This window comes from Sarcophilus harrisii, chromosome 5 (assembly GCF_902635505.1).
Source record: "Sarcophilus harrisii chromosome 5, mSarHar1.11, whole genome shotgun sequence".
Lineage (NCBI taxonomy): Eukaryota > Metazoa > Chordata > Mammalia > Dasyuromorphia > Dasyuridae > Sarcophilus > Sarcophilus harrisii.
Window position 1 is genome coordinate 237,064,520 of NC_045430.1, and position 20,542 is coordinate 237,085,061.

At 36.7% G+C, this 20,542-nt stretch overlaps 1 protein-coding gene across 2 annotated transcripts in view; it reads left to right on the top strand.

Annotated features, from left to right (window-relative positions):
- Positions 1 to 20,542, top strand: part of TRDMT1 (tRNA aspartic acid methyltransferase 1) — a 60,653-nt gene that overhangs the window by 26,140 nt on the left and 13,971 nt on the right. For both annotated transcript variants that reach the window (XM_031939913.1, XM_031939912.1), the window contains exon 2: positions 17,051 to 17,160. Coding sequence is in view for 1 of the 2 variants with exons in the window: in XM_031939912.1 (XP_031795772.1) it covers positions 17,051 to 17,160 (110 nt within the window). In the remaining variant the exon portion in view is untranslated. The remainder of the gene's footprint in view (positions 1 to 17,050; positions 17,161 to 20,542) is intronic.

Here is a 20,542-nt window from a genome sequence, read left to right on the forward strand (position 1 = left end):
CGATGCATATTTCAAACCTTATTATATGGTTTGCTCTCATAGTCCATGACATTTCTCAACCTCTGCTCTCAGAAACAAGATGAAGTCATGGAGTGTTGTGAAGTGTATATTAATGACATTTGAAAGGACATGCTTCAGAAGTAGATGGATATAGAATGAGATGATTTATTACCTCATATTTCTAGTTTTAAGAGAAATTAAAAATAAAGAATGAAAATGGTTTCAGTTAAACTAATAAATGTGTATAAAATGGGGGCAAAAGAAAGCTCTGGGTTATTTGATTTTTTAATGATGCTGGACATCTTGGAGCTAATCCTGAAAATAAATACGCCTGCTCTACAAAAGAGTATCAGTAATCCAGCCAGGGTGTCAACTTTGATTTCTTTCCATGTAGTACCTAATCACAGTCAGCAAAATTGGTGTAAGTTGTTATTTTTGGTCAAAAATATGAGTTTCACATTTATCACTCCTCACTGATTCCTTTATTAGTTCTCTTAAGTTGTCTCCAGTCCTTAGTATTCTATTTGCCAACTTGGGCCTAAACCAAACCACTTTATATGTGTTTATAAGTGTTTTTGCTCTATTACTAGACCAGAACATTATGAGACATTTTTTTATATTAGTGAAAGTGTCATTGGACAGTATTTGGGGAGTTTTGGTTTTGTTTAATTTTTGAACACTGAAATAGTCTTCTTTACCCCCTTCCTTTTGCATTTTTCTATGCTACATTTTCTTTCCTTCCTTCCTTGCTTCCTTCTTTCCTTCCTTCCTTCCCTCCCTCCCTGATTACAGATTGCCTTAAGAATAGTTTGTGTGAGCCCCACCCAGGAGCACTTATTCTGTTCCTTTGGTGATAATTTTTTTTCCTACACTGAGTGATATGAGTTTCATTGAAGTTGTCCTTTTAAAAAGTTTTCTTGTTCTTTTCTAATGATTAATGAGCAGATAACTGATTTTAGTTCATTTAGGACTCCCCACCTCACCCCATTCAAAAAAATGGCTTTTGCCAGGTTTCTAAGAATCCTTGTGGAGTTTTTTCTTCTTGTAAATATATCTTCTAAGGTCATTTTACTGTTGCTATTGATAATCTGTTTTCTTTTCCATATTCAGTTATTCTTGATGAATTTGCTGTCATTTGTGTATAATATGTTCTTTGTGTGATTTTTTTTTTTTTTTTTTTTTTTGGGAATGAATCAAACTGATCAGATAATAGATTCTGCCCAAAAGCTATTATAATAGAAAACTAAAAATGGAATCATGTTCACCAAAAAGAATAACTGTTTGAGGTTAGGGAGTCAAAAGTCCTTTCTGCTTATCAGTTTTTTGATCCTTGTGATCCTCTTGTGAGATTGGATTATGTACAAGTATTAACCCTACTTTACATTGAGGAAATTGAGGCTCAGAGAGTTTAAACAATTCATCTAGATCATACAATAAATTCAGTGTGAGTGGAAGAGTTGGCAATTGAACTCAGGTCTTCTGATTTATTTCAGTCTCATTCAATTGCTGTGATAAGCACATTGCTCCTCAGAGATTAACTGTTTCAAGTCATTGGAAATATTGTAGAAGAGATCTGAATGAACCAGTTAAGTGGAGGAAGTCTATTGATGAGGAAATAAATAATATTGAGATAAAGAATGGAGGAAAAGCTGAAAAAACTGCATTATTTAGAAATGTATTAGAATCACCAGATCTTATAATCAGGATATATTAATAATAATAATAATAATAACTAATATGGATTATACTAGTGTTTTTTCTTCTGATCATATTTTGAGCTGGTTTTTTTTAATGTTCTTAGTAGATGTGGTCCAGATTTTATGAAACAATATCTTTATCATACTTTTAAATAGAACTTTCTAGAGGCAATGCAGTGTAGTGGAAAGAATGCTGGATTTAAAAGTTTGAAGTCCTAATTACCATGCCTTAATTCTCTGAGCTATGATTTCCTTATCAAATAATGAGGCATTTATCCTTTATGGGCCCCCAGAACTTTTCTTTCTTTAGCATTCCATCATTTTTCTTATATTCTCAATATGTGCCTTTTAAATGTATGAAGGCAACAAAACCTTCCTTCCTCAACCAGTTGCCAGCTTCCTGCATGCCTTGTCCATTTCAAGACACCTTCCTCTTCTTTTCCCTTTCTCAATAATTCTTTAACCTTTTAGAGAGAGCACAATGGAAGGAAGAGTGGACTTGGATTCAGAAGATTCTACCTGAGTTGGTTGAATCAAGTTCAGTAACTCAAAACTCCTTAGCCTTTGTTTTCCCCTCACTGTTAAAAGAGAACAGTTTTTACAACCCAGTTTATAGGGTTCTAGTGAGTCTCTCTGAGGACATTTCTATAACTATATCAGAGGTCCTCAAACTACGGCCCGCGGGCCACATGTGGCAGCTGAGGATGATTATCCCCCTCACCCAGGGCTATGAAGTTTCTTTATTTAAAGGCCCACAAAACAAAGTTTTTGTCTTTACTATAGTCTGGCCCTCCAACAGTCTGAGGGACAGTGAACTGGCCTTCTATTTAAAAAGTTTGAGACCCCTGCGTATACTATAGAGTGTGACATAGTCGAGCTTTTGTGGATAATTAAGCTTCCATTTCTGTGGTGTTTTTTAAGTTACAAAGTACTTCTTTTGAAACAAACCAAGTGAAGAGACAGTATCACAGAGGTCAGGATCAGTTTTATTTTCTTATCAGTGAAATGGGGTTTAAACTAGGTGATTTCTGAGGACCTTTTTGAACTCTAAAATTCTGTCATTCTCTAAAATAATTAGTGTCCTTTTTTTCTATTCTACAAATATTTATTGTATGCAAGACCCTATTAGGATCAGCATGGTACACAGAGATAGAAAGTTCTTGCCACATATAGCAATAATCTTGCCTTGCAGGAGCTTTTAGATCATATGAGCATCTTTATATGCAAGGTTGAATGTTTATTTTTATCTGAAGAAGTAACAGACAGTGCTTAAGAGTGTCCCTTGAAGAGAATAAGAATATACAAGAATATACATATTAAGCTTTTACCCTGAGAGGTGAGAGCATTGTTTCCATTATACCTTATTCTTGGAGAGAAATAGGTTTAAATTAGATAAAAAGTTTATTAGATCACTAATAAACTAGATGCTTTTACTTTTAGCAGTTAATTGTTCTATATGACACTATTGGGGTTCAAAGGAGACTCCAGAAGGTGGGGTTTCCACACTGGTGATTTGAGGATGTCTCAAAAGAATTTATAGTTTCATACCCATCTTTAAGTCAAGGGGTGTAGCTTATTATAATTGTAATGCCAATTACAGTGGGCTAAGTTACAAAAGAATTTAGCAAAGAACCAGGAGAAAGAAGATAAATTTATAGGAAAAAGTTAAAGAAACAGGTGAGATAATAAAATTATGATTTACAGATATATTTGAAGAGTGGTCTGGTATATACCTCATTATTGTCTCAGAAACTTTGTTATCACTAACCAACAGATTGTTATCCAACAGTCAGCAATGTTTGTGGAGCTACTACACTCCCAAGGCCAAGGGATTTTAAGATTATTGACCAACAAATCGATTGTTAATCTGACAGCCAGCAATGTTTATAGAACTATAGCACTCCCAAGGCTAGGGGATCTTAGGGTTATCACTACTTCTCCCCTAGAAGCTGCACTCCACCAACATCATAAAATAATAAGTATAATTGGCTAAAGCAAAAAGTTCCCTACTGAGGAGTTATGTAATTGGTTTTGGGTGGTTGTTGGTGATTTTTCTTCTAAATTGGTAGTATACCTGTAAACCTCTTGGTTCTCCTTGAAAGTTAATATAATTTTGCTTGGCTAAGAAGAGACTTTAAGAGAAAAGCATCTTATTGTAAAGGGCCTGAGTGGCAGCACAGGACCTGTATCTTGAAAGCTTTGTCAGGAATCTTAGTTATAGGGGCCTTGAAGTTTAAAAAGAACCAAAAGTCAAGGAGAAGCTGTAGAATAAGACAATACTTCTTGTATGAAGGATTTATAAATCTAACAGGTCAAGGAATGGGTATTCTTAAACAGCACTGTTACATATTTTTAAGTTAAACAAAATCTACCTTCTTTTCCTCTTGGCAAAGCTCTCTTCCCCTTTTGAAAAAAGAATAAAGAACAAAATCCTTGTGGTAAATATATGGAATGAAAAATACAATTATAATAAGCTATGCCCATTGACTTAAAGATGGGTCTGAGACTATAATTCTTTTGAGACATCCTCAAATAACCCTTCTGGAACCCTTCTGGAGTCTCCTTTGAACCTCAACAGTGAGAGAGAGAGAGAGAGAGAGAGAGAGAGTGAGTGTGAGTGAGTGTGTGTGTGTGTGTGTGTGTGTGTATTCCTGGAATCAGAATTTAGTCATTGCATCACTTGAGTTTTTAAGTCTTCCAAAGTTGTTTTCTTTTACAATATTGTTGTTATTTGGACAATGTAGAAATTTGTTTTGCATGGCTACTTATTTGTAATGGGTATTATTTTTATTTGCCTTGCCTTCTGGATTTCTTAAAATGGCTGGACATATTTAAAGCTACACTAGCAACGCATTAATGTATGTTTTCCCACAGCCGCTCCAGCAGTTTCCTTTTTTGTCAGCTTTGCTAATCAGATTGGTGTGAGGTAGAACTAATGGGGTGAATAAGACAGCAACAAAAACTAGGTTTTTGGTAGCTAGGAGGGCCATTGGGAAGGCCATTAATGAGAGAGGGCCTGAATTACTATATAGGTTAGGGAATGCTAGCAGGAAGGAGTACTGAGAGAATCTTCTTGTCTTTTAATAGGCCCTTTTGTTGTCCTTAAATGGGTTTTTGTTGCAGGGAGCCCTAGCTGAATTCCTCCCCTCTCCAGAACTCTTGACAGGTAATTTCTCTTCTAGTTTGTTTATGATGTCATCTTTTATGTCTAAGTCATGTACTCATTTGGACCTTATTTTGATATGTAAGCTTTAGTCTATATTTAGTTTCTACCAGACTGTTTAACATTTTTGTCAATAACTTTTGTCAAATGAGTTCTTCCTTACTCCAGTTGTGTACCCAATTTATTTTGGTACAGATCAAACTGAATTATTTCTAATCAGTACTGAATTGTTATGATGATTACTGCTTTATGGTCTAGTTTGAGATTTAATATTATCACACCTTCTTCCTAATCACTTCCTTCCCCTCCCCCCTTATTTCCCTTCAGATTCTTTACTTTTTGTTCTTCCAAATTAATTTTATTATTATTATTATTTTTAGTTGTATAAAGTAATCCCATAATAATTTGATGGCATGGCATTGAAAATGTAAAATAATTTAGGTACTAGTCATTTTATTGTATTGTCTTGGTCTGCCCAAGAGTAATTCATATTTTTTAGTTATTTAGATCTGTTCTTATTTGTTTAATAAGTGTTTTGTAGAGCTTGTGTGTATTTTGGCAGGCAGACTCCCAAATATCATACATGTTGTTAATTATTTTAAGTGAAGATTACCTTTCTGTCTTTTTTTTTTTTTTTTTTTTTTGGCTAGTTTTTGTTGGTAACTTAAAGAAATGTTTTATTGTGGGTCATAAAAATTAATTTAATATTTCTGCGTTTTTGTGAGGTTTCACTGTACTAATTCAGGGTAAACTTTGGTAAACAGCTGAGAATATGTATACTCCTTTCTATCCTCATTCAGTGGTCTCAAGAGGTCTTTATATCAACTTGCTCTAAAATTCTATTTGTTTCAACTTCATTTTTGTTTGCTTTTTTTTTTTTGTTAGATTTTTCTAGATCTGAAAAGAACATATTGAAGGCCCCATTGATATAGTTTTACTGTCTGTTTCTCCCTATAACTCAAAGTGCCATATACATATATATCAATTAGGGATGTCAGAACTCTGGGCTGTGCTATCCCATAGTGATAGGGTTCCTCTTCCTCCCAAAGCTTCAAAGGCTTATACTAGGGGTTTCCTATCCTACTCCTGGAGTGAAGTAAGGGTTTGCTTCTGGGTATAAGAGTCTTGTCTCTTATCATGATGACTGTTAATTTGTGCTGATTTTGTCTTTGTTAGTGGACTCTTTTTCCTATTGCCCATAGGTTTCTGGCTAACTTTTTTGGTGCAGTTCTAGGGTAGTAGAAATCACTTATTATAGTGTCTCATTGGATTTCTTGATCATTATGAAGTCTAGTGTGAATATCAGGTTTTTACTGGATTGGCTGTATGGCTGCTGAGGATTCTTTCTCTGATCAGCCATATTGATTGAAACTCAAGATACATAGAATTTCATTGATTGAAGATGAAATTGGGTTGGGGAGTTAATGAAGAATCCAGGCAAGAAAAAAAAAAATTAGGGCTTGAATTAGCTCTAGGTTGATATGAAACTTGAAGAAGCAAAGAGCTCAGAGAGGAAAGGACATGGCTTTGAAACATGAACCAATCAGAAAAACAGAAGGAGAGTAAGAAGCACTGATAGGACTGGAGCATAGGAAAGGCATTAAGATAAAAAAGTAAGATGATCTCTTACCACTCTTAGTTGAAATGTGAAATAGATATTTCTCATAAAAGATTGTCATAGATGGTGCTTGTTTTATTAAATAAAATAATATCAGTGATGGGGTCGAGGTGGCAATTGCTAGTTGGAAACATGAGGCCTCGTGAGGCACAAGGTACGACAAATTCACAATGGCATTCTCTGCCAAAGGTCACCTTTAAGAGGTTATGGACAAAATGAAGAGGTAAAATAGACAGCAGGGGTGGCAATTATGAAATAGATTCAGGAGAGCAGTAGGAAGATTATTATTTAGCAGTGGAAAAGACAAGTTTTCTAGTGGAACTCACAGTTAACCCCTGGTATATGCCATTGACTGGTAGGCTAAATCCCTAGAGCAGTGTAGCACACTAACCCACAGTGGATTAGCAAGGGAATGGGATTACCATTGATTGGTGGGCTACCCCTAAAAGGGATTTAGCACCCTAAAAGAGTTAGATATAACAAAGAAAAAGAAGCCATGAGGTGAATAAGGGGAAGGGAAGGAGGAAACAGATGCCATGGCAGACTAACCCCTAAAAACAAAGATGGCATTGGCCATGGGCAGATTTATACAGGAAATTTAACCTGTGAGGGAGTGGGGGCTTTTTCTGATTATAGTAAGGTGGGATTTCCAAAGACTTCCACTGGGGGTAGGACTGTAAGGTTGAGCTGACCCCCTCAGTCCTCTTCCCCACCTGCCTCAGGGAGCTTTACAATCACATCAGTGCTTCAGACTTTCTCTGCCAACCCAGGATCTCATCAATTAGTACCATGCTTCAGGTAAATAATGGGTTAATCATAGTGTTATGGACTATGGGTACTCCTCATTTTTATATTTACAGTATTTTTATTGGAAGCTGAGACTTTAGAACATGTCAATATATATATTTAAATAAAGGCTTTTCCAGTATCTATCCTGGACCTTGTGTCAGCCTGAGATCAGTCAACAATTGCTGGTGAGCTTTGTTGTCATCCCTGCTGCTGATTTTCATATCTACATATTCTATCTTACTCTCTTTCCTGATCTTCTATTTGAATGTCTCAGATAAGATGGCCTGCAGGCAAATTTACCAAATGTACAGCAGAACTTCCCCTTACTGCCTGGGGAAATAGCATTTTCTTGGTGTTAGCCTAGCTTCCAACCTTAGTGTCATCGCTTCTCCCTTGGATTACCTTATGTATCCAATCATGGAATTTTTTGCTTTTTTTGTGTTTTCAATGTTTAACCCAGTACCTGGCACTTGGTAAGTCCTTAATAAATGCAGACCAACTCGGATGCTTGGGAGATAGGGAGAAGCCAGAAGTGTTATGAGATTACATATATTGCCATACTTTATTGCTTTTGTGATTTTATTCTTTTAACATCCTATTAAAAAAGAAAATATGATTTATTAACCTGAAGATTTCTTTGCTTAAGTGCTTAATGTGAAATTAAAAATACTTCTAATATAGTTTTTTAAAGTTATGTGCACGCATTGCTTCTTTCTTTTCCCACAAGGCTGCCAGAATGTTGACTTTCCTATTGTATTTGATGTGTAATGAACTACTAATTTTGGGCATGTTTATGGGAAATTAAGCAAAGTGATGAATTTTTATCCTTGGCAAAAATCAGTATTTAGTTACTGGACAAAAACTGCTTGCCTTGCAATAGAAAATAACTATTAGATAATCCCTTTTTCTACACTAACATTATTCGTGATGACACTGAAATAGTTAAAATTTCGTTGCAAACAGTAAAGTGTTAGCCAAAATAACTTAAGAACTGTTTTGATACACCTATAAACCAGGTTGGTTACATATAAGAATTCATCATATCACATTATACAAAAAGGATTTCTGTTCCAGTGTTCAACCGTGATAAGGAAAACTAGTACCTTGCAGTTATTGTTATGCTAAATTCTATATAACATTTTTATTGTGATTTGCTCCTATATAGCATAGTCTATATAAATTTTTGTTTGTGGTTATAGACCCAATATTCCTGTTATCAAACAATTCCTATTCTCAAATTTATTGAACTTCTATTCCAATATTTGTTGGATCTATGAGCTTATCAATATGCTTTCTTTGATTCAGATTGCAGTCCATCCCTGGCTTCTTCTTCTGGATGGGATGTTTTGCCCTCTTGTAAATCCTCCTGGGGGAAGGGGCCTGTTTCTAATGCAGAGACTCTACTTCTACTTCTTTACATTTGGTGGGGCTGACCCAAGACATCTGACTCTTTCTCTAACTCCCTTTACGAGCTGCTTTTTGGAGGACACTACTTGTCTTGAATGAGATCTTTTTATTTTTTAAACACTTCTTGTACTAGTCTTAATTGATAAAGCGCTCTGGCCAACTTAACCCCCTCAGGTGAAGCATCTTTTTTCTCTGGAAAGGTAAGGAAATGTGTTCTAGGTACTTCATTCTTCCAGCTTTTAGATGTTTGGACACAGATGGCTCAAAGTAAATGTAAATAGTACTTGTTTCTGTTTTGGCCAGAAACCCTGACCATCTTCCCTTCCCTTCCTTGACCTTAATCACTAAATGGGTGTTGTCTTAGTCAAATTAAGACCTGGGAAAGATCTTAAATTAAAAAGGCCAAGGTTCCTCACTGCATCCAGAGCCTTCTCCAGTCTGGCCACTGGATTCTGATGGTTCTGGTGGAGAAAGTGAGACTGATAATCTTGCACAGCCCTCCCTCACTTAAATCCAATTTACTTTCATGTCATGGCATCATGTCCTGATGTCATGGTGAGAGCCAAGGGCAAATAACAAACTGGTGATTTAGAAAGAACGATTAAGTCATTTTTCTTATGGTCATAAAACTCAGTAAGTTGATTAGCATATTTTCCCTTCATTCCTCAATCCTTCACTCTTAACTAAATCACTCAGACTAGATCCCACTTCCTTCTGCTGCTTTCCTATAGAATAAAACATACTACCCAAGAAAGAAAAATGGAATGTTCATCAAAGGATCTTCTTTTTTAGGGCTGGAAGGATGCTCAGGGGTTGTTGCATTTTGGATCCTCTTTGTATGAAGTCATCTAGTTTAAGTGCCTCATTTTACACAAGAGAAAATTGTGACCCCTCCAAGTCTGGTCATACTGGCTGAAGTGTATGGAGTAGGGTTTTATAGTAGGGCCTTTAAGTTGATCTTCAGTACTTTCACACAGCCTTTAGCAAAGTTATTCCTTTTATTTATTTGATTAATTTAAGTCCCTCTTCATGGCATTTAAGCCCATTTCTGCTTGTGTTGTCTAAGCTGGGCCATGCTGACAATCTCCTTCTTTTAGCCTGCATCCTAATGGTAGGTTCTTTAGGAACTGTCTGTCTTATGGCAGCAGATTCTCTAAGGGCTTTGGTTGCCTTAGAGCTAGTTCATTAGAATTCAGTCTGCTTAATGATCTTCCCCCTTGTTAATGGCAAATTTTGCTAGGGAACTTTGGTCCCCTTCTTAGGCTAAAACTCCCTTTTGGAACTTAAACCTGTCAGTAAGTGGCAAAGTAATCAAATATTTGCCTCTTGATTTGGGAATGGTCTAAGCCTAGAAATTTCTTTGAGTCACCTCATCATAATGGGTTGAGACACCAATATATTTTTTGGATTCAAACCCTTTCTCCCCAATATTAGTTAGACAATGGGGGTCCTGAAACCTCCCATTTATTTTGGGGGTTAACCATACCCCATCAGTTCCTACAACTCTGTTTTAGTTCCCCTGGGTTCACTGAGAGGTTAAATAATTTGCTCAGGGTCTGGGAGCCAGGATATGACTAAAGAGAGGCTTGAACCCATGGATTCCCATGGTTCTGTGTCATACTGCTTTCCTTTGAAGTTGCATAAGAAAGCAAAAGGTGTCATAACCCAACAAAATGTCAAATGCTGAACTGATCACATAAGATTAATCTTCATTCAGGCATTCATCATTTTTGATAAAGAATGAAAAGAGAGAGAGAAACTCTTGTTAAAATTGATAAGCCCTCAACTGTGATTATGCTTAAAAAGTGACATGAAAACTGAAGGATGTCCTCTCATGTCACCATACAATCTTACTGGAAAAAGTTTGCTCACCAGAAATCAACTTTTGATGTATTCTTGTTTTCTTCTAAGAATTAATACGTAGTTAAATATAATCTTAATTTTTTTTATATGTAAGATTAAATACCATACCATGAAATCACAGATTCAGTTTTGATTCTTGTTAGATAAATTACATTTTTTGTAATTTTTATTTTCATTTTTAAAGTAAAGTTTTTTTTAAATCAAATCTTTTCTTCCTTAATATTTGCTGTGATATCTTGGTCCATGTTTTAGGTGGATTTACTTATTTTTAATTAATTAATCTCAGGTAACAATAACTTGTATTTTACTTTTAACAAAATCTGGTTTTTCTCCCCTGTAATACAGTGTATAATGTACACATATCTTATTTACATATATGCACATTTTTATCAATGTGTTCCCACACATTTGTAGAAATAAATTCCCTTTTATTTTTCTTGCTAGTATCTAGTATCACTAGTATCATTTTCTCATATTTTGGAAATTTTTGTGACATAAATTATGTAATATGTAATTATGTAATATCAAAGACCAATATCTATTGGACTTCCTTTGGGAGCAACCCCCTCCCAATGTTTTTAGTCTTACCTCAATATATCTCTGTTTCAAAAAAGGTATGTGTAAGGGTAAGGATAGAGGGCATAGGAGAGGTGTGGAAATCAAATCAGGGTCTCAGGTTGCTGGTTAAGGACTTGGAAGTCATCTTGGGACTTTGGAACATCTTAGCAGCTCAACCTTGAGAGCCCAGAACAATTTGGTTTCTCTTCCCATTAGACTTCAGATGACTGACTCAGGGCTGGGCCAGATCCATAGGGTACCTGCCAGTAGACTAATCCTGTTCCATTTCCATGGAGTTCATTCCCCAAGCTGAGCGACTAGCTCCCTGTTCTGTGTCCTGGCAAATAGCCTCCAAGGGCTCGGCAGAGGCGCAACCAGAAGCAGTAGCTGTGCTGGCTTCTTGTCATGTCAGCACAATTATGAGCTCAATTTCCTAGAGACTTGTTGGAGAGATTGATGGTGCTGTGATCTCCATTCTCACCAACCCCATATAAATTTGTGTCTCCTCCACTTTTGGCTAACAGCTTTGTAATGTCTGGCCCTGTGCCCTCATCTTCCTTTTCATGTAATCCCTGCTGGGTTGCCTTCCTCCTCATTTGGCATCTTTCTCCTTACCACTCCTCCAACTCTGCCCTATAATCTCTATTTATATTTTGCTAAGTCTTGGCTTTTTATAACCCTCTAAAATATATATGGAAGTGTCAGAGTTTCAGCGTCTTCATTCGTAGTCACTATGGAATTCTTCCCCTAGTGTTTTTGATTGGAGCTCACCTGTATGAAGATATGGTTTTATCTTTAAATCAGTTTTAACTTTCCAGTCTGTTTTCACAGGACGTCCCTTTCCCTTGTGCTTTTTACTTTGTGCTTTATTTTACTTTGTGCTAGGATATACCAGCTATATACATATTTATATGTGTGTGTGTGTGTGTGTATGTGTGTATAATGTAATATATGCTAGCATAATTTATAGTAAAAAAACATATATAAAAATATACATATTTAATACATATGTCTCCCATACCTATAATTAAATTTCCTTTACACACTTCCTTATCTCTATTAAGTGAGATTTTTCTCTTTCTTTGAGCCCTAGCTAGTTGTCCCCTTCTCAGTGAATGCTAGCTGATTCCCTCTGCTAGAGGTGTTTCCTTCCTGAAATGTATTACATGACTTTGGCTATCATGCTCCCACTAATTTCCTATCTTGTATTTTAGTTATTTGTATACCTCTATCACCCAATCCCCACCCCTCCACACACACATTAGATTAGAAACTCCTTGAAGACAAGGATTTTGTTCCTTTTCATCTTGACATTGGCTGTTTTGCCTATTTTCAATTCCATCGAACAGGATGCTCTTTGCTGGTTAAGTAAATCTCTTCTAGTTTTCACCACCATGCTGCTAATTCAAGTACTCACTGATATCATCTCCTTCAGCATCCTCTCCCCTCTGATTGGAGGTGTTCAATGCCTTTCTTTAATAAAGCCCTGCCAATTCCTTTTTTTTTTTTTTTTTTTAAATAAAGGACGAAATCTGGACTTTGGGGTGTACTCCACTTGGCATTGGCTGCCCTGCCTGATTTCAGCTCCATGAAACAAGATGCCCCTGTGCCATGTTAGTTTTCCTTCCTCCTTTCCTGCTTTTTTCTGAGTATTGTCTTCCCTTATTATAAACTCCTTGAGATTAGGCTCTGTTTTTCTTTTTATTAATTAGCACTTATAGGTGCTTAATAAGTATTTGTTTTTCCATTATGTCTGAAATTTGTTGTAGATACTTAATAAATGTTTGTTGTTCAGTTATGTCCCCATTTGGGATTTTCTTGGCAAAGGTAGTTTGCCCTTTCTTTCTTCAGTTCATTTTACAAATGAGGAAGCTGAGGCACACAGGGTTAAGTGACTTGCACAGGGTTACAACTATTAAGTGTCTGAGGCCAGATTTGAACTCAGTAAGATAAGTCATCCTAATTCCAGGTGCAGCAGATCTGTGCCCAATAACTTGTCATTAGCTTGGATTTGTGTCCTCGTCTTTCTAGAAGTACTTTTCACATGGGTGTTGAATAAATATTTATTGAATTGAATTTTGAATCTGTATCTGAAATCCTCATCATATTTACAGACAACGTCAGAGTGGGGAGGTATAGATAATATATTGAATGACAAAATCCAAAAAGTTCTTGAAATGTTAGAGGATTGGGCTAAATCAAATAAGATGACATTTAATAGAAATAAATGTAAAATCTTACATAGGTACAAAAAAAAAAAAAAAAACACCTTGCAAGTATAAGATAGAGACATGATTAGACTACAGATATTCTGAAAAGTATGTGAACTCTTTGTGAGTTCCATTTAAATCAACAATGTGATATGGAATCCAAAAAGTATATGGAATCTTGGGTTATATCAGGAAAATATAACTTCTGAAATATCAGGCTCATTTGGAGAAGAAAAGACTCACTCTGAAAGGAAACAGAGAGGGGAGGTTATGAGAACTGTCTTCAAGCATTGGACCCCAATTAGAAATGGTAGAGACAAATTGAAGTTTGATTTCAAGGGAAGGTAAGCCTCCTGAGCTTTCTGTCTTTATATCTCTAGCACCTCCACAATGCCTGACAAAAAATACTTGTCTCATACTTGTTGATTGATTGAATGTCCTGTCTTTGGGGATCTAGATGGTTTAGTAGTCAGTATAGGATAGTAGGGATTGCTTTTGTGTATAAATTGTACTAGATGGTTGCAGAGGACCCTTCCAAATATCAAATTCTGTATTTCTGTTATTTAGGATTTTATGTCACACTCATGAAATTGTTCATGTTTTTAAAAGAATTAACAAATCTAGAAATACATTTCTGTGATTACTTTTGGTTTCACTTTTAACTAAATTAGATTTCCAAGGAAATTAAATCTGTGTATTTGGTGTTTTTGTAATAATCTTCTAAAAGAACTTCTTAATATCTACTCAGATAGCTACATATCTACTTAATGTCTTCTTTTTAAAAGAAACAAGAATGATGTTTTATTAATCTTGATAGGAGAATTTTTTTTTTTATTTAATAGCCTTTTATTTACAGGATATATACATGGGTAACTTTACAGCATTAATAATTGCCAAACCTCTTGTTCCAATTTTTCACCTCTTACCCCCCCCCCCGACCCCCTCCCCTAGATGGCAGGATGACCAGTAGATGTTAGATATATTAAAATATAAATTAGATACACAATAAGTATACCTGACCAAAACGTTATTTTGCTGTACAAAAAGAATCAGACTCTGAAATACTGTACAGTTAGCTTGTGAAGGAAATCAAAAATGCAGGTGTGCATAAATATAGGGATTGGGAATTCAATGTAATGGTTTTTAGTCATCTCCCAGAGTTCTTTTTCTGGGCATAGCTAGTTCAGTTCATTACTGCTCCATTAGAAATGATCTCGTTGCTGAGGATGGCTAGGTCCATCAGAACTGGTCATCATATAGTATTGTTGTTGAAGTATATAATGATCTGATAGGAGAATTTTAGCAATGATTTTTAATTCAGAGTCCCTGAAATTTTTGTGTGGTCTAATACATCTCATAAAAGTCATACTCTAATTTACAAAATTAACATAACTATTTACTTCTAGCAATTGTTTGTGTTAGTCTCACACTAGATGTCAGTGTTAGCATACATGGGTAGTTCTTACAGGTGTGATTATGATGAGGTCATTAAAGTGTTACTCCTGTACGCGAGGTACAGTAAGTAGTGTTTGTAACTACTCAGTACCCATTTATAAGTATGTATGTTGTTCAACTGATATGTGATTTAATTCAACAAATATTTATTTAACACCTGCTGTGTGCTCAAATAGGGCAACAAGATGGCACAATAGAGTCCTGGACCTGATGTTAGGGAGTCCACTCATCTTTCTCAGTGCAAATCCAGCATCAGATACTGACTAGTTATGTGATCCTGGGCAAGTCACTTAACCCCATGTGTCTCAGTTTCCTCATCTGTAGAAATGAGTTGGAGAATAAAATGGCCAAGTATCCACTATATTTTTGCCAAGAAAACCAAAATGGCGTCTGCAAGAGTCAGACACGACTTAAATGATATTTAAACTGTGCCATCTGTATTAGGTGGTAAAGAAGAGACAAAGATTGGGCTTCCTTTTGGAAAGTATTAGGATAAAAGCTACTGCAGAAAATTTCCCGTTGACTAATTTATCTTTGCAAACTTAATTTAAGCTTCGGACAGATTGTGGCCTTCATTTTGCATAATTTTAAAGAGATCTTTGATTTCCTATTGAAGCTCATCAATACTGTGAGCCAGTTCTTTAATAAAAAGGGTGGCTGAGTCAGCATCACTTATCTCTTTTCATATCTATTTCTTATCTCAACATATTTTTAAAAAGTTATATATTAGATCTTGATTAGCTAACATCTTTTATAGTCCTCTTTTCAGTACTGTTACTAGTCCTCTTTTCAGTGCTGTTACTAATCTGTTCATTTCTGCAAGAATTCATTTTTTTTACTGGAGGTTTTTAAAAAAATAAACATAAGATACTCTTTTGAGAATTTTTGTCATTTGTTGATTATAGAGTCATATACACAGGAAGACATAGAGTTAATTATTGATTATTGAGTAGATTAAATGCCATAGGGTGGATTTCCAGCACCATTGAAAGAGACAAAGGTCACACATATCACCTGACATCAGTCAAACTCAACTTTGCTGAATACCTAAGGAGAATGAAAGCTTTTAAGTGATATTGAAAATTGTGAATATTTTCTTCAGAAATTATCTAAAACTTATTCCATAAAAAAGTTTATTCAGTGAAAGGTACAATAAGTCATTAGTGATAATCTTGAACTGAGCTTAATTCTTGAAATGAATTTCAGGAAGAATAAAGAAAAATTCACAATTATGCAAACTGGCCTTTAAATACTACTTCCCTGTTTCCTTGTGCCATCTAGTTTTCTGGGTCATTGCTGCAGGATCTCTCCTGACTGCCTTTTTAATTGAGATAAGGTCAGTACTCTTAAAAGAAGATTTTTCTTTTTAAAAACCCTCCTAATTAGCTTTACATTAAAAAGAGAGGCAGCAAACTAAGGTATATAAATGGCAATGTTCTACTTTCCAATGAAAGGCATATACAAAGCAAAAGCAACCCAAATTTTAAAGCATATCCTCCAGGAGCCAACTCAGACCATTGGGTTCCTCTCTCTAGGCATTCTGTATTGTCCTCTAAACACAATTGTATTGAATGTGGGGTTTTTCGGGCCTACTTACCCTAATTGTCTGCTCTTTTGCCTTTGGTTCCAAGTTTCTTCCAACTTGCAGCTGTTTCCAGATACTTCAGGCTGGTTGCTACCAATATTGGTGCTGAAATATGGGATGAATAAATATTTCAGGAAATGATATTTCTTGTTACCTTTGGATATGCTGTGAAATCACTTCCATTAACTGTGTCAAAGAAAAGCCAATGAACTCTCCTTCCATTTAGTTTCATCTTCTTTTTGTCTTCCGATTTCCTTTGTAATGGAAATGTCAAGAATGAGATTCTATTCCTCCATTAGGATGTCCATTTGATGATTACTGGACAAAGATTTCACATTTAGTATACTAGTCGGCAAGTTTTGTTTGCTCGGTCGCCATAGCCAAAGAGCTAATTATCAGTCAGCCAGCCTGTTGATGTGCTTAGCTGTGATGGTCTTTGGAAAGTAGGTATAGTCTGTTGCTGGGACCCCACTCAAAGCTATTCCAGTAGGGGAGATGGAACTTTCCAAGCCTCTTGAACCACTGGTGGGGCCTCCGAGAGTCATCTTGGCCCAAAGAGGCATTGGAATAGGACTTTGTTTATCTGACTGTGGTTAAAGGTATTGTTATTTTACTGTGTCTTCATAGTGGCCAAAATGCCATTTCGTTCTGCTTCCTCTTTTTAAACAGTAGAGCATCTTCTAAATGTTTAATTTATCATTGCAGACAGCTCTGTATCGGCAGAAGTGGTGGCTGCTATTGATGTGAACACTATTGCGAATGAAGTATACAAGCATAATTTTCCTCATACACAATTATGGGCCAAAACTATTGAGGTGAGTAGTGATTATTGTTTTAATAAATATGCAGCATAGAAAGTATATTTGCCACTTCAAAAACAAGGCCCATATAGCCTGTGACAGAATGTCATTTTAATTCAGGGACATCCATCACTCTTGTGGAACAGAAGACCAAAAGCAAACATTTTCAACTTGGTGAGAGAGAGATGTTGCTTAGGAATACTCTGCTTTGACTTCTTATACTTTTCTTAGCAATTTCCACGGGAAGTTGGAGAGAAGCACTGGTGGGTGTGAACTTTAGATTCAGGCCTTCCTCTGACGTGGATCAGAGATACCTACCTGCAAGAGGTATCCTGTTGCAAGAACAGGATTGGGCCAGTGCTGAGAGCCCTTAGCACTGCTTATCACTTTGTAATGAGTACTGAAGAGACAGCCAGCCAAAAATGTCGTGAGAGTCCTGGACAAAAACAAAACAAAATACTGAGTGAGTCTGTCAGAGGCTTTTCCTCTGCAGACCACACTGGAAGTTATATAATAGTTCTCGGAGTTAATAGGGATAGTTCTGTGAAGTAAACATTTTCTTTTCTGAGGCATCTGGGGGACGAAAAGGAGGCCTTTCCTCTCTCTATTGGAAAATGGGCAGAAAACAGGTTTGGGGTTCTTGTAAGAGCCTAGAATATTACTGGGCTAAGAAATGGGCACAACTGCAGTTCTTGAGATTTTTTGCTATGAAAGATTTTCTCCTCATTTCTTTATACTGTTGGGGTGGCTAAAAAGCAGAGTAAGTGATTTCATGCTTTTGTGGGAATATTTATAGGGAGCAGGAAGCCTTGTGCAATGGCTGTGGCTTTGAGTTGGATGGAAGCTGGTGTGGGTGTGAGAGTGGGGGTATGGGAGCATGTAGAGAAAGGGATTATGGTGCATGTCTGTTGAATGTCTGAGTAAGAGGGCCTCGAGTGGGAATCTAGTAGTGCATTTTGGGAATCACCTGAGAGCTTTTAGCAAGGGCCCCGTGGAGGTTGCCATGGGTAGCTCTCTTGTCTGTGTGGCCATTGTGACTTCTCAAAAATGAGCACAGAGGTAGATATTTTGGCTGCTTGTAATACCAGTCTTGTTCTCTCTGTCCCAGTAACACACACATATGCCATATATAATGAGTGGTGGACTGTGATGAAAATCATAAGAAGGAAATTTGTTTTGTGTAGTTCATATTGACTGGGGACATATCAGAGCTCATCTCTGGATTTCTGGAGAATATCTTGGGAAGTGGGTGTCATAAATGACTGAAGAGATTCAAGAGCAAGAAGTGAAAGAAGCCACAACCTCAGAACTGTTTGCTGTAAATATACCGTTCAAGAAGACAGAGGGCACTAAATATGGAGAGTCCACATGACAAACGATGAAATTTATTGTCTTAATAGATAGGAAGTGACCAGTTGGTTAGAGCAAAGGTCAGTAAATGTCACACCAGAAGAAAGGATAAAGATTAGAAGATAGTGGCTAAACAAATCCTGCTTAAATAAAATATTCATTACCAAAAGTGGAAAAGTGTACAAAAGGAAAGCCCTTGTCTTTTGTCAATTGAACTTTTAACCTGTGGGTAGCTAGAGCCAAATCAACAGAGCAGAAGAGAGACACAAGAGTCAGGATACAAACAGAAGTTTAATTCATTTCTGAGTAAGAAAAACAAGTTTGTAAATGGAAGTCCCCTCTACTCCCAAGAAAGAGGGCTGAACACTGCTGATGATGGGGCTATTTCTATACATGAAGGGGGTTGGCCCACAATAAAATCCTTCTTAGCTCTTGATGTAGCCTCTTGATTAGTATTTCTTGGAACAATACAGCTGTTCTTTGGTCCTGTGAGCACAGTCATTGCCTCAAGTTTTGGGTGATTGTGGCCAGTCTGTGGGACATGGAACCAGAGTTCTGTGTTGGGAACAGGAGTGCAGTCCCTATCAATGACAAAAAAACAGGAATTGTGAATATGTGATGGATGGCCCTGGGAAAAAGGGAAAACATTTGGTGCTGGTCTAAGCAACACCCTTTGCTAGAGGGTGATACCATTCTGAATGCAAAGGATTGTTGTTATGTCAAGCTTTGGACATAGCCTGCTCTCTAGGCCTTAGCCTTGGGAAATGAGGTATATCCAAAATATTTTAACATTCTGTTACCATTTCCTAGATAATTTTGACAGATCCAAAACAATCACCACAAGGAGGCAGCTGAAGGACCCCAGAAATTGCCTCATTTGGCTAGTATTCTTGTTAACTAGAAAGACATGGCACCTCAGGGCAAAAACAATTTGGTATATAATCTCACTTAAAAAGCCTTGTGGAGAATGAAGGAAGCTCAAGAGCATACTCACATAATAAAACAGTGAAGGACAATTGAAGAGAAAATAAGCCTCCCTGCAGGGATTTACAGACCCTTGTGGTAATCTGGAGAAGCGTACAGAGAGCCAGGAGCCCATCACGAGGTCCATAATTCAGTTGTCTTGTATGAGATGGTGTTGGATCCTTGAGCATTTCACTCTTGTTCTTTTCACTAGTATCTCATAGTCTGGGTGGGCACTAGGACCTACCTTTTCCTTGCATGCTGTCTCCTAAATATTGTTTCCCAGGCACGGTTGGAGATCACTGACTCTTTGCTTGAAAACCTGGCAAGCACCATCTCATTACCCACAATGGAGAAGCAAAGCATGAAAAATATACTTTGCTTAGATTATGACGTGCAGCTGGCTAAATGAGCCCGTCCATATGTGCATAACAGGAACTGCCGAAGGACAATGAGCTTGGCCCAGGATTGAGAAGGAACAGGAGATGAAATTGGTTCACATTTGTCAAACTGCACAGGGTTTCTCTGACCCAAACTGCTCATCATCATAAAAACCCATCTTTTAAACACAAGCATTCTCTTGATGTTACTCTGTGCATGTGAGTTGTGGAACAGCATGATCTTGAAAGAATTAAAATAGAAACAACTGAAGAAAAATGGAATAAAGTGTGTGTATGTGTGCATGTGCACATATGTGAGTGTGAGGCTAGAGCATGTTACCATTTGTTTGGTTGTAAGAAGTTTTGTGTAACAAATGTTATAAAGGGAAATATATGCCAGAAAAAAATGGGTCATGAATCAAGAATGGGACAATGGATGGTGTGTTGATAAATCTGAAATGTTAAAAAAGTAAAAGGAGAGAGTCCAGTGAATTGGGCGTATTTGCCTTGCATGGTCTAAGTAGGACAATGTAGCTACAAGTTGAGCAGATTTTAAAAGGCATCAGTAGAAGGCGAGTCTGCATTAACTAATGTAATCATGGATCCATCGATTGTACCAAAAACAGAGCATGGAACTGCAGAATTTCCCTCTCTCCTGGCCATAATTGGTCTTTAATGTTTGCCTTATGTTTCCCCTTTTTCTT